We start from the raw sequence: 26,263 nt of genomic DNA, 5'->3' as shown, positions 1-26,263 counted from the left end.
TTTAAGATAAAAAAGAATCTGCCACCGGAAACAACCACATTAAAGTGGCCTAGAGCATTAGTTTCAAATTGTTTCATGCTAATAGAACCAGCTAAAGAGCTGTTTCCTACTAGCTCTAAGGATAAACTGTCATATAGATCAGTTAAAGATGATTCTAACTCCAATAGATATTATCTTAAAAGCTAATTTAAGTTTCTTTTTTAACAGTCATACAAACATATCTTTCTTTAGAACAAACAGAAACATAGAAAAAAATTTTTAAAAATTATTACCTTGGGAACAGGCTTCTGAAAAACAGTAGTAATCCATTTTCCCCCAAAAGAAATATAAAAGACTATTATAACACTGAAGCTATCATTATGTTAAAACCTAGTAATATTGGATCCCATTATACAACTCTGCAACTGACTTTTCTAAGGCTTTTTGGGGCAAGTGCAATAGTTAGATTTATGCAAATGCTACTACTGTAGGAATAAAACATAATCATATAGTTCTAGTACATAAAAGAAAACATACAAACCTTTGAGAAAGGAGGAAATACCAACTTTTATGCAAAGAAACTGCTTGGTTTAGGAAAAAAAAAACACAACTATATTCTTTTCCCTGATAGGGAAGTAGTAACCCATTGGGAAAAGAAAAAAGATATAGAAGCATGAAGTATGAAATAGTATACAGAGTTTTCCAAGTCTTCAAGCAATATAGAAATCCAGCCACAACCTGACCCAGACTGTCCATAAATTTATTAGGAAGGGTGCAAGGGAACAGAATTGGAGTTTGTGTTACTGTGCTTCGTTCTCTTACCTTTTCATTTTGCAAAAGACCACATTCTCTATAAACAAAAGAATATGTTGACAGTTTTAGGCAGGAAGATAGGAGTTTTCATGTATATAGTTGCCTAACCTCCATGCTGAAAGTCATGTTTAACCATAAAGTTAGCCTTAATTAATCTTGTCAATTAAAAGTTATATATATTACAATACAGTTTTATCCCCAAGTTCATGCAAATAAAGTATTTTCATGCAGCATTAGTTTCATGCAAAAAGTGAACTATGAGTAAAACCGCTTCTCATTAAAAGTACATGATCAAACTTGCTTTAATATCAGAATTGAAAAAGACCACAAAATTTAAACCTTACCTTTAAAATATCCACCATAAATTGATTCTCCACCTTTTCCATTACCTGCAAATAATGACCTACATTAAATTATAATAAAAATCAACATACTAATACATATAATTTGTATGGTTCAATTTGCTTTAGGAGGTAACAAGTAGTAACTGTAGCAGATAATCAAAATTCTAAGGATCCTCAATTAATCTCATCTTTAAAATATAAGTAAATCCTATTAGAAAAAATGCTACTTAAAAAATGGTCTCCGTAACCTATTTGCTTCAAACAGTAATGACACCAACAAAACTCTAGAATAGACAGACAGTACCCTGACATTTGTTATAAGAGAATTCACCAAGTTATTATATTACTAAAATTGTATAAAAACAAAATGTCTTAGGTTTTTGTTTTTTCCAAGCATTATTGGTCTACAACATTCATTCACCTAAGAACTATTCATGGATCACTTAATATTTACATCATACTAAGTGATATAATATTTACAATTAAAATAGTGAATGAGATACTTTAGAAACTGATAGATGAAATTATAAAGAAAATAACTTTTAGCTCTACCTTCACTGAAGTCCCCGCCCTGAATCATGAAGTTTTTAACCACACGATGGAATGTAGAACCTTTATAACATAACTTCTTCCCAGTTGTTTTCCCAAGGCCTTTCTCCCCTGGAAAAAAAAAGAAAGGAAGTTTAGCTACAAACATATCCTTCCATGAAAAGTACTGTCCAATTAATTCTGTATCAATTCCTCCTACATGATGTGAGAGATACAAGTAGACAGTGTGATTGATAATTTCACACACTGACGCAAATACAAAGCAGCATGTAAATGTTAAATTATGTCTAACAGGCTACATGCTATCTAAGAAAAAAAAGATTAGACAAGGTTAACACTCCAGTAAAGAATATATTCAAAGAGTTGGTGCAAATTTGTGTGTGTGTGTAACTACCTATGGATTTAAAATTTTCAATTTGAAAAAAATAAGATAAAATTTTCAATTTGTTTTTTCTATGTTTAAAGTAACATTGTAAATGTTTTCCTCTCCAACTTTTCTACTTATTTAAAATATAAATCCAGGGCCTCCCTGGTGGTGCAAGGGGTTGAGTCGCAACCTATGAAACTGACCGCCGCCGCTGAAGCACAAGTTTGATCCCCGGCCAGGGAGCAACCCACATGGCGCAGCAGACCTCTCCTGACTCGCCTGCTGCTCCCCTCAGCACTCTATCTGTCATTCTGCCTGTTCTGTTCCCAGCTCTGTCTCTGGTGAATCCTCTCACCCTCTATACCTCTGGCCTGTACCCCCATTCTTGTATGCATAAATAAATAAATCTTTAAAAAATATATATAAATGCAATTAGATAAAGAATTTCATTATGTTCTGCCTTTCCATCTTTTAGTTCTAAATTTCTTGTGAAGCCTGGAATGTGAAATTTGTTCAAAGTAATGAAATTTGTAAAATTCTACCAAAACAAATCAGTTTTGATAGCTACTATGTAATAAATTACACTGTACAGAGATTTCATTACATATACTTGCACTTACTATTTCATTTTTAAGACCATTTCCTTCTCCTCTTATTCCTTTAAGAAATCCTTCACTAATTTCATATCAGTGAAAATTGCTTTTTACTTGCTATGCTCATTTTACAGTCCATTACTCTTTTTTTTTTTTTTTTTTTTGGTGGGACTCTCTCCGAAGGCCGGGGAACGAACAGGGCGCTGCAGAGGCCCACTGCACCACCAGGGGAGGCCCTACAGTCCATTACTCTTAAAGGAAAATATCTACTCTGTTAAATCGAAGTAAAAGTATAAACCTGGACTTTTCATTAGAAATAATCTCATAATTCACTTACCTGAGCATAGGCAAAGGAAGTTTTTGCATGTTTTTGGACATATGTCTGAGAAGAGCTGAAACATAATGCGACCAACTGAAATAAAACAGATGGGGAAAAAAAGGTAAGCAAGTTTATTAAATATATCACATTTTAAATGGGAGAAATAAATAGAATTAACAAACTGGGTAGTTCAATTTTCTAATTCATTTTAATTTTTTTGAAAGATTTAACAGGCTAGAATTTAACTGGGCAATCACTGGCCAACTAACAAGTAGAACAAGAGCTCTACTCTATTTGCACTATCCACAATTAAAACTCAATTACATGAGAACAGAAAGAGAAAAGGTTATGGCTTTAAAACAAACAAGCAAGCAGATCAAAACCAAACTCCCTACAGTAAACAAAAATGACAAAGACCAACCCTGCAAATTCTACTTAACTAAGCCATAGAAAAATGTTTCACAAACTTTTTAGTCTCAGAACTCCTTCAAACTCTTAAATATTATTGCTTTTTAAATGTGTGTTGTATCTCAAAGTAAAAATCAAAATCAACAAGCAACTATAAACCAGAGACATACTACGGGGGTGGGAGGGGGTGTGTGTGGAGGGAGAGGCAGGGAAAGGAAGGACTAGAGTCAAAATAAGGCGGGGATGCAATTGTATGGGGAATATAACCAAAGTGAAAATGCATACATTGTGCAAAGATGAAAAAAGATATAAGAATTATATAAAATAAAATATTAAAAAAATGTGTTGTATCTACTGCTATTTACTGTATTATAAATTAAAACCCAGAAATTTTTAAAACACAACACACACGTTCCATCAGCAGTCAGAGCAGTAACATCATTACATTATCAGTGTAGGTTTTGGAAACTCAGCTTATGAATGAGAGAGCAAAAGGCAAATCATACTATTATTATAAGTTTTGACTATGCACATCCCTGAAAGGGTCTCAAAAAAAAACAAGAAATGGGGTTTTGATTTACAATCAATTTCCTGAGTCCCTTTCCCCTTATTCTACAAAAGCTTTTCTATTATGAACATTTTTATTTACTCAAAGTAACAATTTTTTTAAAAAGTTATTTAACTGTGGGTCAAGCGTTCAGTAGATGAAAAATGACTTGATTAACTAAGATCACTAAACTATTTTATCATATCACTAAGATTTTAATTTACTCCTGTTCATGTCAGTCAGTTCCTTTGAGGACCAAGATACTGAGTAATATACATCCTTAAGGAATAAAATGTGCGAAAATTTCATTCTTTAAGACTTTATTATGCCAACACTTTTTGCCTATAGCTTTGGATTGTGAAACAATTTCAAAACCTTCTAAGCTGATCATCATATTTAAGGGAAAGAAGAAAAAGTTAAGGGAAAAAGCAAAGGGGAGAATCTAGTCATTTCAGAATTTTTATCTTTTTATTTTAGATTTTTTTTTTAAAAAAAAAGATTTATCCATTTATTTATACCAGCACTGGGTACAGTCAGAAGCACGGGAGGGTGAGAGAATTCACAGAGCCAGAGGGGAGGGCAGAGCAGGCAGACTGATGAAGTACACTGCTGAAGGGAGCAGCGGGGCGGCAGGAGAGGTCTGCGCACCATGTGGGACCCTCAACAGGCAGCCGGGGATCAAACCAGCGCTGCAGAGGCTGTGGGCAGCTCCGCAACCCAGCGCTCAACCACTGCGCCACTGGGGAGGCCCTAAATTTTTTTTTTTTGAATATTTGCTTCCCCCCACCCCCTCAAGTTGAGTCCCCATAGAGTTTCCTTCCCCAAGGCACCCATGCACCACCACCACAGTCCCCTGTCCTCCTCCCTCCCCCTGATGCCTCTTCCTCCTCCTCCCCTGCATTGTCTCTGATTTATAATTGTTTTTGCTTTGTTGTGTTTTGTACTGTGATTTTTTTTTTTTACACTTATGTCTTATTTGGTTCACCTATATTCCTGTTATAAGTGAAACCATCCGATATTTTTCTTTTTCCTTCTGGCTTATTTCACTGAGCATAATCCCTTCTAGCTCCATCTACATTGCTGTGAATGGCATGAGTTTATCTTTTTTTGATTGCTGAATAATATTCCATTGTGTGTATATGCCACATCTTCTTGATCTAGTCATCTATTTTGGGGTATTTGGGTTGTTTCCAGGTTTTACCTATTGTAAATAGTGCTGCAATAAACATAGGTGTACAAGTGTTCTTTTGAATCAGTGTTTTTGTGTCATTTGGGTAGATCCCTAGGAGTGGAATTGCTGGGTTGTATGGTAGCTCCATTTTTAGTAGACTGAGGAACCTCCAGACAGTTTTCCATAGTGGTTGGACCAGTTTGCACTCCCACCAGCAATGTAGGAGAGTTCCTTTTTCACCACTTCCTCGCCAACATTTGTTGTTGCTTGTTTATTTGATATGTGCCATTCTTACTGGTGTAAGGTGGTACCCCAGTGTGGTTTGATTTGCATTTCTTTAATTATAAGGGATGTTGAACATTTTTTCATATGCCTGTTGGCCATTTGCATTTCCTCTTTGGAGAAAAGTCTTTTAAGTTCTTCTGCCCATTTCTTGACTGGATTGTTTATTTTGTTTTTGTTGAACCATATGAGGTAAAACACTACAAGACATACATTTCAAAAACATCTTTAAAGACTCATCACCCAAAGCAGTGATAGTGAAGGCAAAGATAAACACCTGGTAGTACATCAAACTGAAAGCTTCTGTACAGCCAAAGGGAGGCCCTAGAACATATACTTTTATTTTTGAAAGTCAAAATAGAAAATATTCTGAAGATATAATCTTTAAAGTTACCTACAGAAGACTGGTAGTGAATTTGCATAACAGAAGATTCTCTGGCTCCCAAAATGATGGAGAAAATGAGTGTGACAGGGCCTCCCTGGTGGTACAGGCGGTTGAGCACCGCACTGTGAAGCTGTCCGCAGCCTCTGCAGCGTGAGTTCGATCCCAGATGGCTGGAGAGAATCCCACATGGCGAAGCAGACTTCTCCTGTCTCGCCCGCTGCTCCCCTCAGCAGTGTATTTCATCAGTCTGCCTGTTTTGTTCCCTGCTCTGTCTCTGGTGAATCCTCTCACCCTCCCACGCATCTGGCCTAACCCTGGTTCTTGTATAAAAATAAATAAATCTTAAAAAAAAAAAAAGTGTGACAGCAATATCATTTCCCAACAGTAAATGCCTGATTCTCCTATAATGTGGTAAACTTTGCTGAAGCCTCTCTGGAAACTAATACTGCTTTTGAGTGAAGAAATATTTGTAATTATATGAACAAGAGACACTCTATGGGGGGTGGGGGGTGGGGAGGGGAGGGATTGGGGTCAAAATAAGGGGAGTGCAATTGCATGGGGAATATAAAAATTTATTTGAAAAAAAGAAATATTTGTAATTTAACAAACACTACTTACAGTTTAGTGGGATTTAGTATCTTTTACAATCAGTCAGTATTACTATTATGTTAACAAATACACTGAAAATGGTTTGTGTAAGCATCAGTAAATGATGTTTATAGGGTTAAAAAATACATAGCTAAGGGGGCCTCCCTGCTGGAGCAAGGGGTTGAGCACTGCACTGTGAAGCTGTCCGTAGCCTCTGCAGCATGAGTTTGATCCCCAGCCGGCCAGGGAGAAACCCACATGGCGAAGCAGACCTCTCCTGTGTTGCCCGCTGCTCCCCTCAGCAGTGTATTTCAGTGGATCTGCCTGTTCTGCTTCCCATTCTGTCTCTGGTGAATACTCTCACACTCTGTACCTCTGGCCTGTACCCAGCTCTTATATGCATAAATAAATCTTTTTAAAAAATCTTTAAATAAATAAATCTTTAAAAAAATACATAGCTAAGGACAAAATTGACAGAGAGAAGAATGACTTCTGACTTTAATCCTAACATACCTACATGCAGATCCTTAATAATAATTAAAACAGGAGAATGATATGAGATTAATCAGTCATTGATCAACACATTTTTAACTGGCTGCAGACAGAAGTCTGTCATGTTGTAGATTCTGATTTAGCCACTAGGTGGCAGGAATAAAATTAACAAATACTCAGAATCTGGATAAAATCAAACATCACCTTTCAGAAACAGACTGGAATTGCATGTGCAATGGTGAAAAATGAGTCATCATATCTTGAACATAAATATATAATAATTGGTAAAGTAAACACTGGTTAGAAAAAATATTGTAGGAGGTGATACACTACAGAAGACACATATCACTGTACAATTACAAGTAAGGGATGAGGGTAAGAGCAAAGACAGGAAGAGATTATACTGGGTAGGCAGAGAGCAAGAGCTAAAAGGGACGTAAGAGATGGGTGCAACAACTCAAGAAAATTGGGTCATCTACTCAAATACTACTTACTGAGATTCTCTCCAAGTGTCAGGTTTTCCAAGACACTGCCATTTTGAGGAGCTCATATCTTAGCTGGGAATGGTAGACTTATACTGCTACTAAAGTGATGATGCATCAGTGATATGAACAAAGTGCACTTATATCTAACCTAGGCCTGATGTGTGTGAGGGCAGGGAAATAATGACCATATCTGTTGCACATGCCATTCTATTTCCACTGATTTGTACTATACCTGGTACAGAGTAAGTGTTCAATAAACATTTGAACAATAATAATATCAGCAATAAAAGCACTATAAAAGATTATTCAAAGATAGAGATTAGTAAAATACTTTCATAATTGAAGGAATACCTAAGAATAAAGACCAAACTACTCACTATATACCAGCACAAGTTGTTACAAGTGGAACAACATCAAGACATGGCTTAATAAAACCTATTTATTTTCAAAGATATAAAGAAAAAGAATTTCCTTCTAGCATCCAGGCAGCTGACACATGTCACCCACAAAAAATAAAAAATCAGGCTGGCTTCAGATACCTCAGATTAGAAACTGGAGACCACAGAGCATTGCTACCACAGAAAATGAACCAATATATGGCTAATCAAATATTGTATTTTATCCTGAAAATTCTATTTGAAATTTAACTCTGAGGTATGACTCAAAGAGTTAATGAGGAAAAGCTTGTAGGAAAAAAGTGGCAATCCATTACAACACAGGATTAAACCTAAATAACTATAGTAATTATAATTGTAAGATAAAAATGTTATACTATTAAGAAACGAAGTTCCATAATGGTAAATTTTTTACTATTCTTAGATACTTTTAAAAATATTCCTTTTCTTTTGAATAGATAACATTTCCATGATTCAAATCAAACAGTGGAAAAAGTAAAGAATGAGAAGTGTTGTTGCAACTCCCATCAACAGATAAATCACTTTCATTAACTTCATGTGTATGTGTTCAGTTTTTTAACACAAACAAGCAAACATGATACATTTTTTAAAGATTTATTTTATTTATTTATGCAAACAAGAACTGCAGGCCAAAGGTGGGGAGTGGGATGAGAGGATTCACCAGAGACAGAGTGGGGAACAGAACAGGCAGACTGACTGAAATACACTGCTGAGGGGAGCAGCAGGCGAGACAGGACAGGTCTACTGCACCATGTGAGTTAGCTCACTGGCTGGGGATTGAACTCATGCTGCAGATAGCTTCATAGTGCTGAGACTTAACCCCTTGCGCCATCAGGGAGGCCCCCATTGATACATTTTTTAAGTAGCATATATGCCATATCATACTTGCTTTATTCACTTAATGGATATTTTTTTATGTCTGCAGTGTAAAGCTAAATTAAACTGGAGGGAGTGAGAAGGTAATCACAGTATTATTAAAAACCAAGGAAGGGGCTGAGTCAGTGAAAGTACATCTCATATTTCATAATGGGGCCAACAGGTAGACTTTGCTAAAGTAGATAAAAGAGGAAATTACAAGTTTTATGCACACTTAAACATGGAATCACCCATGAAACAAAAATATATTCAGCATCTTTCAAATTACTGTGGAAGAGCAACCCATAGTAAAAAGATATAAAACAAAGGAAATAGCAAGAAAACAAGTAAGATATAAAATAAAGTAAAACCCAAAATGACTTTTTAGCTACAGGGGCATATACAGTTTTTTTCATGACATGTAAATCAACACCCAGCTAAATATCCTGCAGAGTGTGCAAGCAAAAAATCAAAAGAATTTACTGGCTCATGTAGTTAGTAGCATAGAGCAAAGAATCAAAAAGTTGTAGGAACTAGGATGGCAGAGAACGAGGTCAGATCTTAGAGCTGCTAGGTTTCACAAGGCAAAAAATATCCCAATTTTTGCCCTAAACATCTTTACCCCAATCAATGCATACAGCCTCAGATATTTTCATAAATGAATATGACTAAAGGGAAATTAGTCACTCAACTAAAAAGATAAAAAAAGCAATAAGCAAACCTAAGGAAATTATAAGAAGGTTTTAATAAAAACGAAAGTGGAAAATTAAAAATAAGAATACAGAAAAATATTAGACTTGATACATCAATCCCAAAGATAGTTCTTTTCAGGGGAAAACAAAATAAAAGAATACTAAAACTCAAGAAAAAGAAGTATAAGAAAGCATGGCTTCTAACTCCATGCTGATATAGACTTAAAAACAGGTCTAGGAGGGCCTCCCGGGTGGCACAGCGGTTGAGCGCTGGGTTGCGAAGCTGCCCGCGGCCTCTGAGGCGCCGGTTCGATCCCCGGCTGCTCCCCAGACACCGGAGGAGGGTCCCACATGGCGCGCAGACCTCTCCTGCCGCCCGCTGCTCCCCTCAGCAGTGTACTTCGGTCCTTCTGCCTGCTCTGCTCCCCGCTCTGGCTCTGGTGGATTCTCTCACCCTCCCGCGCGTCTGACTGTACCCAGTGCATGTACAAACAAAACAAACAAACAAACAAACAAATAAATAAAAAACATGCCTCTATAAAAAAAAAAAACAAAAAAAAAAACAAAAAAAAAAACAGGTCTAGGAAAGAAACTAAAATGCTGTTAAGTAACCATCCAAAAGAATGACATCAACTAATTCTTAAGATAAGCAAAATAAATTGAAATCAAAGCCTGAGAATGAAGATATAAAACAAAATACTCTATATATCAATCTTATTTTTAAAAAGACACTATTAATTAGGAAATCTATTAATATAAATTATCAAGTGAAGGAAAAACTGTAAGCATTTAATGAAAGCCAACATTCATCCCTTAACCTAATACATATGCTCAGACACCTTGAAATCAACAGCCAGCATTACACTTAATGGTGGAACACTTGTATAACATTAAAGTAAGGAACAACTCAAAAAGTGCTTGTTAGCATTACTGCTATTTAATGTTGTTCTAGAAATTCTAGCCTATACAGTAGACAAGAGAACAATATGAGAAGCATTTATCAAATTAAAAAGCAAATTTATCATTATTTGAAAGATATATCATACACCTAGAAAACCTAAAGGAACTGAAATATTAATAGGGACATTGAAATTCTTGATCTAGATCTATAAGAACTAGTCAGAAAAAAATCATCCTTAATAGCAACAACAAAAAAAAGCACTCCAGCTACTTAGCTGTGTGCTGGACCCATAAAAAGAAAATTACACAATGTGAGAGTCATAAAGGCAACCTGAATAAAAGGATATATCCTATTCTTAGGAAGACTCAAATGTGTCAAATTTTTCAAACATAACCTATATTCATTTAAGTTTCTACTCTAGCAAAATAACTAAGGGGACTTATAATAAATGAAATTAACAAGATGATCCTGAAGGTTATCTGAATGAAAATGCAATCCCCCATGCTCAAACTTTCATATTAAAAACTTAAATCTATGAAGGTGCTTTGCTACATTTACTTTATTTTGCTCTTGCAATGTATTTTTTTTTTTTTAAGAAACAAACTCAGAGTAAAAGGCATTATGACACTTCACCCTGATTACTTCAGCATATATGTGGCTAAAAATTTATATTCTACTTAATTCCAGTATCATTATCATACCCACGAAATAGAATAGTGATTAACAGTATAGTTTAACACATAGTCCATATTCAAATTTACCCAACTGTCTCCACAATGCCCTTGATAACATTTTTTTAATGTGGGAATCTAATCAAGGATTATGTATTAGTTTGGTTGTCACACTTTGGTTTCTTTTAATCCAAAACAGTCTGTCTCCATCTCTATCCCTTTTTTGCACCCATAAGGAAACACAGCTGTCTGATTCATTACTGGTGATGCTAAAATATTAGCCAGTTCTCTCAGTTGTAAAGGTACTCCCCAATCCTTTTTAAATGATCAATGGGATGTTACTTTGAAAATGTGCTTATCAAGTTCCGTAACAACTTTTAATCCAATGGTTTCGCTGTTGAGTATCCCTTCCTGAATCACTTATTATACTGAGGGTTGTGAAATCACTCTTCTAATCCCATCATTTCATCTGTATTGATCAAGTTTGAATTATTCTGTCAAGAGCTTCACCCATCCACCCCACATTAAGATTGACAGAGTAAAAAAGACAAAGATCTTGGGTTCCTAACATTATCAGCCCTGCCTCTCAAGAAGATGTGCTAGAAAAAAAGTAAAATTTATGCTTTAAGTCATTGTTATTTAGTGTTTATGTGAGCAACCAACACTATCATATAATTTAACTGATACAGATACTTTCATGTGTGGTAAGCTTTACAGCCATGAAAATTATATAAAGCTTATGTATATAAAGTAACAATATAAAGCTTAATTTAATGAAATGGGAAAATGTCCAGAACATTCTCCATAGTTAAAAAAAAAAAAGGGCAGGCCACAAAATAGTGTGTTGCATGATACTATTTTTTAAAACGTGTATGTACAGGTACAAAAAATTCAGGTAAGATATTCAGAAACGATTAGTAATCATCTCTGCATGGCAGGATTTTAAGGCAGATTTATGTTTTAATAAATATTTTTATAATGAGCACATACTAAATAAGTTCTTTTCAACTTAAAACAACCAAACAGATGCAACGAGAGTTTGGGTCATAGTTTAGAATTTGCAAATTAACTATGTATTGGTCATAATCCTTTCTTTCCCTAATATTCATAATATTCCTTTCTGTCCCTAATATTCCCTACTATCCATACCAAATATTAAATGTTGAAAAATCATCTTTAAATTGGTGGTTTGGTACTTAGAAAGCACGCTCTAATAGAAACAGTGTTTATAAATGTGGTTCACTTCTGGGAACAAGCCAAAAAGCTTACCTGTTTCATAATACCAATGTGATTAATCAAACAACTAATACTAGCCAAAATTCTAGGAAGGACGGAAGAAGCAAAAGCTGAATTTTTCATCCCTTTCTGTAAAAAATGATAATGGGGCCTCCCTGGTGGCGCAGCGGTTGAGCGCTGGGTTGCGAAGCTGCCCACAGCCTCTGCAGCGCCAGTTAGATCCCCAGCTGCTCCCCAGCCAGCGGAGGAGGGTCCCGCATGGCGCGCAGACCTCTCCTGCCGCCCACTGCTCCCCTTAGCGGTGTACTTCAGTCCTTCTGCCTGCTCTGCTCCCTGCTCTGGCTCTGGTGGGTTCTCTCGCCCTCCCGTGCTTCTGACTGTGTGCCCAGTGCTTGTATAAACAAACAAACAAACAAACAAACAAATACATAATCTTTAAAAAAAATTATAATGGAAGATAGTATGATAAATAAGTTTTTATGTAAGAATTTCCTATTGTCGGGGGCCTCCCCAGTGGCACAGCGGTTGAGCGCTGGGTTGCGAAGCTGCCCGCGGCCTCTGCGGCGCCGGTTCGATCCCCGGCTGCTCCCCGGCCACCAGAGGAGGGTCCCACATGGCGCGCAGACCTCTCCTGCTGCCCGCTGCTCCCCTCAGCAGTGTGCCTTGATCCTTCTGCCTGCTCTGCTCCCCGCTCTGGCTCTGGTGAATTCTCTCACCCTCCCGCGCTTCTGACTGTACCCAGTGCTTGTATAAATAAATAAATCTTTAAAAAAAAAAAAAAGAATTTCCTATTGTCATATCTATCCCCTTTCCTATCTTAGTTCCACTCTCAGGTCAAGGAGTATTCTAATGAGATTCTAATGCAGCAGTCCCTTCAAACCTGACCTGTTCTTCAAGGAGCTTCACAATACTAAACCCTAGCTTTTGTACTGCAGTCATGATATAACTGTAAGAGAAAACCTGGGTTAGAGCTCTGCCTCTGTCAATGACAAAAAGTTTGTCTGCATAATAATCTTAATCTGAAAACTCCTTAATTTGACGAAGTGCTCATGCAATAATTAAACTTAAACAGTGCCAGATACTAGGTTTGCTGTTTTGCAAATGTAGCTTACTCTACAATAACAAAATAGAATTTTAAGAAACACTGCCATTCTCAAAAATCACATATAAAATAACTGTTTCCCAACCCAAATGCCCCAAAATAGATGACCGGATCAAGAAGATGTGGTACATATACACAATGGAATATTACTTGGCAATCAAAAAAGATAAACACATGCAGTTTGCAGCAACATGGATGGAGCTAGAAGGATCATGCTCAGCGAAATAGGTCACAAAGGAAAAGAAAAATACCGGATGGTCTCACTCATAGCAGGAATTTAGAAAACCTAAATAGGAGACCAGGAAAAAGACTAATCAATGCAAAGTAATAATCAAAATCAACAAGCAACTATAAACCAGAGACACGCTATGGTGGGAGGAGATTAGGGAGGGCAGGGAGAGGAAGAACTAGAGTCAAAATAAGGGGGGGGGTACAATTGTATGGGGAATATAACCAAAATGAAAATGCATATATTGTACAAAGATGAAAAATGATGTTAAGAATTATATAAAATAAAATATTTAAAAAAAATAACTTTCCATCGGAAAATGGGAGTTGGGGCCAGAGACTTTCATTTTGCAGTAATAATTTTTTCTTTAGTAGCATCAATAATAAATGCATGTTTTTAGCTGAAAGAGTAAATTGTAAGGGCTTCCCCGGTGGCGCAGCGGTTGAGCGCTGGGTTGCGAAGCTGCCCGCAGCCTCTGTGGCGCCGGTTTGATCCCCGGCTGCTCCCCGGCCACCAGAGGAGGGTCCCACATGGCGCGCAGACCTCTCCTGCCGCCCGCTGCTCCCCTCAGCAGTGTACTTCGGTCCTTCTGCCTGTTCTGCATCCTGCTCTGGCTCTGGTGAATTCTCTCACCCTCCCGCGCTTCTGACTGTACCCAGTGCTTGTATGAATAAATAAATAAATCTTTAAAAAAAAAAAAAAGAGTAAATTGTAAAACTTACACATCACTGAGGAAATCCTAATATGACACATTTTATTTAGACCTACTTTCCCAGTGCTATCATTAATGTAATACTTTTTGTGGTAAATTACTGTTAAAACTAAAATACTCAGAAGAGCAGTGCTGTTCAACTAGCCCCTTCCATATCTCTTGTTCCCCGCTTTGCTGATTGGTAACACAAATAGCAGTGTCATTAAAATCATGCTCCCTAATCCATCCCATTAAATGCATACTACAAAAACACAACCTGTAAGAAAATTGTACTGTTTATTTATTCTTCCCAGTAAACTTATTATGTAGGCAATTCTACTTAATGTATAATTATCTAAAAAGTGAAGAAGTCATTTAATTAATGCAGGTCACTGTATCCAGTCACTCTTCATAAGCTTATGACGCAGGGTAAGACCGAGATGGAAGAAGCATTTCTTCTGTTCCTCCAGTACAAATCAGATACCATATGCCCCTCACTCTTTCTCCCCAAGGATTAGTCTATCTTGAGTGAGTCTGAAGTTTACAGGATAAAATTTTCAATATTAGCAAATGTGGCCATACTGCTATCTTTAGAACCACATTAAGATAAAATTGTATAGTACATTTCCATGTTACAAAGATGTCAAGAAGCTTTTTTCCAAGATCACAAGTAGTACTCAAACATTTCTCTGCCTCTTTACTTAAAACTAACTTACTGGTATCACTTCTAAATACTTCGCACTATTCAATTTACTAAGGATACATTTTCAATTCTGTTTCTTGGATGTATGTGAATTGTAAGCAGTAAACTCACTCATTTCAACTACATCCCCATTTTTATCTATTTTGATAAATTGTGAAGATTTTACGATATTACTGAGGCCCACATAAAGAAAAATTCTAAAATCAAGCATTTCTTTAAATAAACACCCTGGTCAATACTTTTGAAATCCATCTTTAAGCCTTAGACAAATACAATGTGAGTAACATTCTATTTTAAAATGGAAGAGGGGGTGTAGTCCTCTAGAGTGCCCAAGTCATAAAAGAAAAAAGGAGTATCTAAAAACAGAGGATAGAGAAACATGACAGCTGAATATATCATCTGATGCGAGACTGTATTTTGTATTGGAAGGATAAAGAATGCTTTAATTGACTTTTTAGGCCAAAACACAAAAGTAGATTAGAGACAGTAGATTAAAAGTATTCTACCAGGGCCTCCCTGGTGGCGCAGGGGTTAAAAACACAGCTCTATCATCCCCAACCAGGGAGAGAACTCACACGGCATGGTGCAGCAGGCCGTTTGTCCGTCTCACCAGCTGCTCCCCTCAGCAGTGTATTTTAGTAGATCTGCCTTTTGTGCTCCCCACTCTGTTTCTGGTGAGTCCTCTCACCCCCCACACCTCTGGCCTGCACCCCTGTTATTATATGCATAAATAAATCTTTAAAAAAAAGGTATTCCACCAATGTAAATTTATGTTGACAACTGCATTGTAATTACATAAGTCAATATCCCTATTCTTAAACACACAATGAGAGATTCAGGGGTAGCATGACATGATATAAGCAATTTATCCTTGAATGGTTCAGAAATGGTATATATGTGCAGAAAGAGATTAATAAGTAAGTGGTATAAAACGCAAATAAGGTGACTCTGGGTAAAAGATACATGGGCAATTTTTTTTACTGCTTTTATTTTTCAAGTTTTTTATTATAATAATTTGGGGATTACATTTTTATTACTCCATATGTACGTGTTCCACTTACCCTCCACCCAACCACCCGTGCCAGTGCCCTATCCACTTCCTTGTCCCATTCCTACCTCCCTCCCCACTTTCCTTCTGACAACCAGTAAATTATTTTTATTCTAAGTCCAAGACTTGGTTTTGCTATATTTTGGTTTAGACTTGGTTTTCTACTTACTTATATTACAAAGACAAGTAAACTATCCGATATCTTTCACTTCATTTCATTTGCCATAATCCCTTCATCCATCAGTTTTGCCCCCAAGGGTAGTATTTCATCTTTTTAAATAACTGTGTAGTATTCCATTGCGTATATATTCCACAATTTCTTTATCCATTCATTTGTTGATGGGCACAGGTGAGTTCCATGACTTGGCAACTGTGGACAGTTTTGCTATGAACACAGGAGTCTTTTCATATTTTGCAGGTAAACACGAAGTGTGATACCTCTGTTTTTCTTCTTTTCTCTTAGAATTGCTTTAACTATTCAGGGCTACTTTTCAACTATAAATGTTAAATTATATCCAATTTAAAAGTCTGCAGATAAAGCCCAGTGTTTGAGTTCTGTTGTGTCTACGACATCAGTTCTCAAATATTTTGGCTCAAACCTTGTACTCTAAATTCTTAACAACTGTTACAGACACTTAAGGTTGTTTAAATGGGTTATATTTACTGACATTTATACCACATTAGAAATTAAAACAGAAATTTTAAGAAATACTAATTCATTTCAAAATAAGCTCATTGCATGTTAACATCAGTTTTTAATAATTTATTTTAAAAAATGAAAAAAAAATTTAATGAGATCAGAATCACTGTTTTACATTTTTGCAAATGTGACATAACGTCTGACATAGTATTTCTTTCCTTTCTATCTCCTGCATTCAGTCTATCATCATATCATGTAGCCCAAAGAAAACAATATTGTATACCACTGACAGAATAGTAGGAAAAAAAATGGAATTTGACCCAACAGGTCTCATTTAAAGCCCCTCACAATTTGCAAACAGAAGGACTATATTACTGGGTTGTTGGAAAAGTCATGACTTTTCCAGCAACCAATATTATTCTGTTATAATGTAGTACATTACAATTTATTATTTTAAAACAATTTACATAGACATCCTGATATAAAGAACTCGTGAATTTTAAAGTTATCTTTAATGTAGAAAGATAGTCCCACAAGGAGGGCAATAAAAGGCTATCTTCCAGAGGTAGCTACTAAAAGCGCTTTTGTTATCTTTAATCAATCAGAGGCCTTATAATTAGCAAGAAAAATGTTAGAACTGAGTTTTATTGGTAAATTAGTGGTATTAAGACCAATCAGACTGAATAAAAACATTCGGGGATATGCCATACCCTTGCACTAACAAAACATATGAATGTGGAGAGGTACCCTTTAGCGACTAGGGAGTAGAAGTTGAGGCTGGGTCGGCAATAAGTGCTAGGTCTAGTTCTGATTCGGGAGGATTCTAGTATCCAATACTAAAAGATCCATGTGACAATTTTCAAGAGTAGGAATCGTTCACATAAGTAGTCAGAACAATGAAAAGACCAGAATTGGGACTTCATCAAACTTACAGAACTGGTTGTATGACTTAGAGGTATGTCATACTTGCTTGCTAACAAGCATGTGTGGCAAAGTATGATTGGCTCTTGCTACATTTTGGTAGCAAGACTGTGTCAAAGGCAATCTACAAACCTTAACTACCTTATTGGGAGTTTCAGTATCTACTAAAATGTAAAACCTCATGGCCATTCTTGAATAAAGCGACTTAAATCCATTTGCAATAGATAGCTAAAACCTGGTCCAATGGGTTCGCAGACACCAGTTCTTGGTACAATGATCTGAATAAAGCAGCAAGGAAAAGGCAAGGTCTTAAGGCACCAAAGGAGGAAAAAACAAGATTTCTATTTCCTAACTACTCTGGGAGGTCTTCAGTTTAATCAATCATTAACAACTCTTGAAAATTAAATGTAACTGAAGAAGAGAAAGCCTACCTGTCAGAAAATGAACTGTCAATGAAGATCTCATATCTATACTTTCAAAATGGGTATCATTTTTCATATAAAATGTTAATACTTTAAAAAAAAAACATGAATGTGGGCCTCCCCTGGTGGCACAGGTGGTTGAGCGCAGCGCTGTGAAGCTGTCCGCAACCTCTGCAGCGCTGGTTCGATCCCACATGGCGCGGCAGACCTCTCCTGTCTCGCCCGCTGCTCCCCTCAGCAGTGTATTTCAACAGTCTGCCTGTTCTGTTCCCCACTCTCTCTCTGGTGAATACACCCTCCCGCGCATCTGGCCTGTACCCCAGTTCTTGTATAAATAAATAAATAAATAAATCTTTAAAAAAATAAAATAAAAAAAGAACGTATTTTAAAGACAAAAAAGATCAACTAATTTCTACCAGTTAACATCTTTAAAAATTTTGTAAGAAATTCTGAGGTCAGTCAAGACAGAGTAAATATGTTCTTTCTCACTGAATGCAACTCAAACCTCTTAAATAGAAAGCACAGAACAATCATCTAAAGACTGAAAAATAAATGGTAGCAGGCAGACTGGGAAACTAAGTCAGAACACAAGCCCATCAAATTGTTTATGAATTTCCCATTTGGTTTTTCCTCCCATACGCAGAGTCAAAAGCAATCTGAAACCTGCATGTGCAAACCCTCTGTATCATCTAGGAAGCAGAGGGCTTCTACAGGTCAGAGTAAATGGGGAAAACCTCAATTTCTGTTTCATTTTTTCCCATTCTCTCCCGTCCTAGTCCTTAAGCAATTCTACAGTGGCAGATGCAAGTGACAGCCATGGGAGCAGGCAAGCACATAAAACTCTAAAAGAGAGGGACCCTTTTGTCTGAGCAGGGGAACTATGGGCATGAAGATCCATAGTGCTTTTTCCTCTCTATCTTCTTGCCTCTTACTCTCAGAGACAAAGTCACAGAGAACAGTAGAGGAAAGAAACTAAAACCTTGGTTTTCTACAGAGGACTGGACCAGGAATGGGAACCCTTAGGGCCAGAATGTGTTGGGAAGATCTCAGCAGAGAGGGAACTCAAGTAAACAATCCCATAGTTGTATATGAATTCCTGGGCTAATTCACACATGTATGAATCTAACCCCAGAAGGCAAAGGGTGGGGTAGGAACTTGCAGCTGAACCTAAAGGGGCTAACCACTGAATATAACAGCATCAACAATAAAACAGTCAACATTTCTCCAGGAGTTAAACTAGATACAGAACTATATTACATCAATACAGAAAATACATAAATTCCAACATCTGCCAACATTTTATGAACCAGAAAAATCTCATAAAGGAAAAGATGGCATCTCTGCAGTGATGCAGATACTGAAATGGGGCAAGGGGTGGGGGAACAACAGAAGAAAAATATATATTAAATATATAAATCATGAATTGTATTAAATGTAAATAGTCTGAACACATCAATTAAGAGACAAAGACTGTGACAATGGATAGATGCAAGACCCATCTATTTCCTGTCTGTAAGAATCATACTTTACGTATACTAGCAGAGATATGTTAAAAGTAAAAGAATGGAAATTTCACTTTCCATGTGAGCAGTAATAAAGTTTGTAACACTAGTGAGAAAGCTGGAATAACTATATTCCTGTCAACAATACAGGTTTCACAGAAATAAAAATTACCAGGAACAAAAGAGGTGATAATACATTATATAATGATAAAAGCATTAATACACTAAGAAGACATGCTCCTAAAATGTGTGTGTACCCACCTAACAAAAGAACTTCAAAGTAAGCAAAAAATAACAGAACTAAAAAGAGAAATAAACAAATCCAAAATAATAAAAGTGGAAGACTTCAATACTCTTCTCTTGGTAATCAATAAAGCAAGTAGACAGAAAATTAGCCATTATAGAAGACATGAATAACACTGTTAGCCAACTGGATCTAACTGACATTTATAGAACACTCTACACAAAAACAGCTGAATATACTTTCTTTTCAAATGCACAGTGGAAATTTTCCAAAATAAAACATAACAAACCTTAACACATTTAAAAGAACTGAAATCATACGAAGTCTGTTCTCTGGTCATAATGGTAGAACTCATTAACAGAAAGACAATTACAAAATAGCCAAATACTTGAAAATTAACACTTCTAAGTAATTAGAAAATACTCTGAACAGAAAAAAAAATAAAGTATCACAATAGAGTGAATCACAGAAACTTATGGTTTCCCAGTGCACAGAAACTGTTTACACTAGTCTAGCTAATAGTTTATAGTAGTCTATTAAGAGACCAAGAACATTATGTTGGGGAAATAAAGAACGTATCTTAAGTTAAACTACTTTGTTCTAAAACATGTTAACCAGCATCTGAGCCTTCAGCAAGTTATCTTTTTGCTGGTGGAGGGTATTATAAAAAGAAACACAAAATGCAATAAAAGGAGGTGTGCTTGTCATCTGGAGGGTATTATAAAAAGAAACACAAAGTGCAATAAAAGGAGGTGTGCTTGTCATCTAAAGACCTTTAGACTTTAATACATACTTGCATTCATTTGGTGGTTTTATAATTCAAAAGCTTAGTTAATTTGGTGCTATAAAATACACAGATATCCAGTGATGGTAAAGGAAAAGAAAATATATTGCATTTCACTCAACTCAGTTTTTTTTTTTTTTTTAAAGATTTATTTATTTATTTATACAAGCACTGGGTATAGTCAGAAGCATGGGAGGGTGAGAGAATTCACCAGAGCAGGGAGCAGAGCAGGCAGAAGGACCCAAGTACACTGCTGAGGGGAGCAGCGGACGGCAGGAGAGGTCTGCGCGCCATGTGGGACCCTCCTCCGGTGGCCGGGGAGCAGCCGGGGATTGAACCGGCGCCGCAGAGCCTGCGCCGCAGAGCCTGCGGGCAGCTTCGCAACCCAGCGCTCTACCGCTGCGCCACCAGGGAGGCCCTCAACTCAGTTTTTATCAGTACTTCTTGATCTCTCATTAGTGTGGAAAGGATAGGCCCTCTTACAGGATCTTGGCTTATCAAAATAAATCAAAGATAGCACTTTACATCAAGTGAATAATTAACTATAGAAGTCAAAAGTATTATTTAAGTACTCAATGACATGTTCTAAAGGTTAAATCCCACAAAGCAGAACATATCTTACTTCAAACAACTGAAGTGATACTTAAAAGTTGTGCAAAAATCAAGTCTCTTCTAATGAAATAACACAGTAAAAAGTGCTAGAATTATTATGTGAGATTGACAAATGAAATTACCTATTATAAATGGTTCACCAATGATAATGTAAGCACATAAGCATGGAACCAATGTAAGCATTCCTTGTTTTATATGTAACACAATGTTCTCAAGAGTGCTAGTCACTTCTACCAGAATGGTATTCAATCCTCCTGTATACAATCTTCTTGTATATTGAGGACTGAAGTTCATCCAACATTTACAAACATATTCTGGAAATTTTTCACAATAAAAGTTATTTGTGAATCTAGGGCATTAACATGTACTAGAAAATAAGTACACAGCTACCGAACCTTTTTTTGGTCTTATTTCTATGTATCAGGAAATCTGGTTTCAATTCTTTTAAAAAAGCATAGGCCCTGTTATCTGAAGAATGAATTCACTGTAGACTAAGGATTAAGATCCACAAAGCATCAAAATATTAAAAAGAGATTGCAACAAAATTTCTAAGATCACACCATTTCTTTGCCCAAAACCTATCTTCACATCTCAGAGTCAAAGTCCTTACTACCAACTACAAGCCATTTCCTGATACTCTCCCTCTTGTACTCCAGACACCCAGGGCTTCTTGCTTTCCTCCTAGGGGCCCCTGTATTAGTTGTTCCTCTACCAGTATGCTCTTTTCAAAGACATCTACAAGTGTCACCTCATCTCCTTCAGCCATGTGCTTAAAATGGCCTTTCCTGATCAACTCATTATCATTAAAATAGTCTCCCTACATGTCACCTTTTTTTTTTTTCTTCTTGGTTTTCTGTCTTCCCCCAACAGACTATAAACTACAAGGAAGAAGAGGCCTTTCTTTTAGTCACTGCCATATCCCAGAACCTACAACAGTAGCAGGCTCTCAATAAGAATCTGCTGAACAAGATGCTGCACAAAGACACTATATATGCCTCCCATGAAAGCTTGTCAGGGATACTAAGAAGAGGGATGAAAACAGTTCAGAATCCTGCATGATCTGCTTAGACTGAAACAACTCTTTAGAAGAAAACATTTTATTTTCAACAAAATGTAGGAAAGAATGGCTGCATTTCCTGAAGACAAAACATTAACGCTAAGTGCATGCACACTGCAAGTCTGTCCTTACAGGATGTTTTGGTTTATCACAGGAGACCTACACTAAGTCAGTACTGTAAGCACATAGCTGAAGGAGATGAGGTGAGTCACGGAGATGTCTTTGAAAAGACCCACGGACCAAGAAACTGTGGCTAAAGAAACTTGAGGGAAAACGGAGGCGAGCTAATCTATGAGTGATGTACAAGCATGAGGAAGTACAGAAGAGGCCAAACCTCACCGCACAGAGCAAGACACCGAAACCGGAATTTGCAGTGTTTGGTTGGTCCCTGGAAAAAAAAGTCCTGCAAGGACTGCATCCCTTTTCTTGGCGCCAGGCGTGGTATGAACATTCAGGCAGGGGTGCAGGAGGGCATGGAATTTGCAAAGGAGAGGCCCGGCCTCCGGGTAGGGTGGGAGTGGTGTGTCAGGGCCACTCTCCCCTCCAAAGGTTTGCGCTCAGGAGTGAAGGGAGAGTTGACTGCGCCTACCCGCTCCCAAAAAGGCTCGGGGGGGAGGGCTGCTGTGGACAGACCCCTCCCCTTCCCCCAGGCAGGCCCAGGCCCAGCTGCACCCCCCAGTGTCCGGCTCACCCGGTTCCCGGTTGATCTCGATGTCGAAGTGGCACTGCGGCCGGTCCTGCGCCCCCATCTCGACCGACGCGGCGGCAAATGCTGGGAGAGAGAGGGAGGAGAGCGGTCAGGGCGGGCGCCGGGGCGGGGCTGGGCGGGGCCCGCGCCACGGACGCCTCGCGCCGGCCCGTCGCGACAGAGCCCGGAGGCCGACCCCGGCTCCCTCCCGCCCCGGGCCTTCCGGCTCCCGAGCCGCGCGCACCCGCCTGCGGGCGCGCTCTTCACCTGGCTGGCCTCCAGCCCGAGCGGCTCCCCGAGAGCGGAGGAGAAGGCGCCGCCACCGCGGCCGGAGCCCAACGCCGCTAACGGACCACCACCCACTCCTCCGGGCCCAGGCGCCCCGCTGCCACGCCAAATCCCGCGAGAGGCGGGACAAGTACCGCGAGAGCGCGGGCGGGAAGGGGCTGGTTAACTGCAGGGGCGCGCACACGTGGGCGTGCCCGGGGGCCCGCGGGGAGCCTCCGGCCCGCGCCCCCGTACCAGAGCGCGGCCCTTTGTGCCCCTCCCCTCTTTTTCCTGAGCCTGGGATTCTGTAGCCCCCCTCCCCGCCCTGCGCTGCTCGCGCTGCTCGGCTCTCCAGGGGTGGATGGTCCGCGCGCTGCGGCGGTCGCGAGGCCCCGGCTTGTCTGTCTGTCATGGAATTAAGCCTTAGGTCTTCGGCCTGCTTTCTCTTGCTTGGGGTGCATTTACAGCACCCCTATATTAGACCGTTTGTCCCCATCTCTTGTGAAGCCTCCTTCAAGTCCCTGGCTTTTTAAAAATCCCTTTCTTTGTCTTACTAATGAATGTAAGAGTTCTTTTTACAAAGGTTAAAAAGAATACAAATCTTTTGTTGATATAGGACCCACCCTAGGTCTTGTCTTTTCAGTGTTTTGATGGTCGCTTCTGCAAAGCATTTTTTTTTTTTTAGTTTGGGTGAAGTCATTTGATCGAATTTTTTTTTAATGATTTGTGTTTTTTTCTGTGCTAAGAAAGCTCTGCCTACCCCATCTCGTTAAGAGTTTTTCTTCTTGAAGTTTATAGTCTTAGGTTTTACGTTCAAGGATCTATTAGGATTTTTCTTGATTGTGTGAGATTGAGGTTCAACCCTCTCCCTCCTCTACCCCCTCCCCAGATATACAAGTAGTCCCACCACTGCTTGTTAAAAAAGACTGTCTTTTGTCCATGGAATTACCTTGACTTTGTGTGGTTCTGGTTTCTGGACTCTTATTTTGTTCCATTGATCAATGTCTCTATCTTTATGCCGGTGCCAATTTTTTTTTTTTTTAAGATTTATTTATTTATACAAGAACTGTAGTACAGTCAGAGGCGCGGGAAGGTGAGAGAATTCACCAGAGACAGAGCAGGGAGCAGAACAGGCAGACTGATGAAATACATTGCTGAGGGGAGCAGCAGGTGAGACAGGAGAAGTCTGCCGCACCATGTGGGTAGCTCCCTGGCCGGGAATCGAACCAGCGCTCCAGAGGCTGAGGACAGCTGCACAGCGCTGTGCTTAACCTACTGTGCTACCTGGGAGGCCCATTATTTTTAATTGTGGCCAAATATACATTATGTAAAAGTTACACCTCAACAGTTGTTAAATGTAAAGTTCAGAGGCATTATGTACATTCATTTTCAGCCCTCACTATCCATTCACAAAACATTTTCATTTTGCAAAACAAACTGCATCCATTAAACAATAGTTCCCTATTGCCCCCCCAACACACACACACACACACACACACACACACACACTCCCCAGACTCTGGCAACCACCTCTACTTTTTTCTTCTTTTATTTGTTTTACATTATTGTGGTAAGAATACATTACATGAGATCTACACTCAACAGATTTTTTTAAGAGTACAATAGGCACAATATTACACAGCAGATCTCTAGAATTTATTCATCTTGTCTAATTGGAATTTCATACTCATTGGTTAGCAACTCCTTTCCCCTATCGCCAGCCCGATAGCCACCATTTTTACCTTTATGTCTGTGAGTTTGACTATTTAAGTGGAATCATGCAATACTTGTCCTTCTGTGACTACCTTATTTTACTTAGCATAATGTCCTTGAGGTTTACCCATGTCATTTTTAAGTATTATTCCAGTGTCTGTATGTATCATTTTTGTTTATTCATTCATTAGCTGATAGACACTTGGATTTCTACCTTTTGGCTACTGTGAATAATGCTGCTAGGAATACAGGTGTAAAAATAGCCCTTCAAGGCCTTTTTCAATTCTTTTGTGTATATACCTAGGAGTGGAATTATTTAATTTTTTAAAATTATTTAAATTATTTTTTAAAATTATTTAATTATTTGATTTTTTTAGGAACCGCCTTACTATTTTTTTCCATAACAACTGCATTATTTTACATTTCTACCGGCATGCACAAGGGTTCCAATTTCTCAACATCCCCTCTAACACTTTTTTTAAAAAAAATCACCATCCTAGGTACCACATCATTTTGATTACTGAAGCTTTATAGTAAATTTCAGTGTCAGGGTCACTTGTGTCAAGTGTGAGAGGTGCTATCAGACTCTTGGCATTTATACACCATCAGGGAAAGTGCTAGCCCTATCAGAGATAGCAGGTTGTACCTCCCTGGAGTACAATATCTTTATCAGAGCAATATTCTCCTGAGTTTCACATTTGTAACACAGGCTAAATTGAGAAACTTTAGTGATCTTGGTTATGATTTTGCTTATAGTGTCACAGTTAACCACTTACAGGTTTGAAAAACGTGATGTGCATGTCTGTTTGGAAATGAAATGGGTTGGTGAAGCTAACTTTCATACAAAAATTTGTGGAAGAGGCAGGGAGCCCTGCCAGCTTTGTCATTACTGTGGGACAGTTGGCTGCAATGTAAGTAACCTTTAGAGCTCAAGAATAAAATACTTAATTTGGGATGTACTTAGAGTACTTTGTATCTCCTGAAGTTTATTCTTATCTCAGTATGCCCATAAAGTCTATTTCCTCTTAATGATTATGTTACTTGGGGTAAATCACCTTGATATCTCAGGAGTTCAGTTTCTTCACGTGTAAAGTAAGTAGGATGAAATACTTTCTATCTTAAATTCCCTTCTTGCGCAAAATATTTTTCCTTCTGTGAGTTAAAATTACATTCAGGTGATTTGATGATAAGGTATGCTATTTTGTCTGTGATTAAGATGAAGAAACTGCTGGGCCATAGCAGGCCAAAAGCTAGTATCCACTAAAATTGACTGCTACTTCCCTCCTCATCCTTAAGAGTGGTAGAAAATTGGTGTCCATGATGACCATGAAAGAGAACCCTTGGCAGTGGAATCTTCAGATAATGATTCTGGGTGTGTAGCCTTTTAAAGTGGAATCAGGGCCTCCCCGGTGGCGCAGTGGTTGAGTGCTGGGTTGCGAAGCTGCCCGCAGCCTCTGCAGCGCCGGTTCGATCCCCGGGTGCTCCCCGGCCACCGGAGGAGGGTCCCACGTGGCGCGCAGAACTCTCCTGCCGCCCGCTGCTCCCCT

At 38.3% G+C, this 26,263-nt stretch overlaps 1 protein-coding gene across 7 annotated transcripts in view; it reads right to left on the bottom strand.

Moving 5' to 3' along the window:
- NKTR (natural killer cell triggering receptor) overlaps positions 1-23,160 on the bottom strand; it is a 52,506-nt gene extending 29,346 nt beyond the window's left edge. For 2 of the 7 annotated variants that reach the window (XM_037526886.2, XM_054693351.1), the window contains exons 1-5: positions 23,004-23,037; positions 22,740-22,820; positions 2,983-3,057; positions 1,689-1,796; positions 1,137-1,181 (exon numbers count right to left, since the gene is read on the bottom strand). In XM_037526886.2, the coding sequence (XP_037382783.1) occupies positions 1,137-1,181; positions 1,689-1,796; positions 2,983-3,057; positions 22,740-22,797 (286 nt within the window). In that variant the 5' untranslated portion in view covers positions 22,798-22,820; positions 23,004-23,037. The other 5 variants (XM_054693368.1, XM_037526889.2, XM_054693353.1 and 2 more) reach the window with 5 other exon arrangements.
- Between the last annotated feature and the right edge of the window lie 3,103 nt (positions 23,161-26,263).

This window comes from Talpa occidentalis, unplaced genomic scaffold (genome assembly GCF_014898055.3).
Source record: "Talpa occidentalis isolate TD23 unplaced genomic scaffold, MPIMG_talOcc4v2.1 talOcc4.10, whole genome shotgun sequence".
Classification (NCBI taxonomy): Eukaryota; Metazoa; Chordata; class Mammalia; order Eulipotyphla; family Talpidae; genus Talpa; species Talpa occidentalis.
Note: the sequence above shows the minus strand (reverse complement) of the source record. Positions and strands in the feature narration are given on the sequence as shown.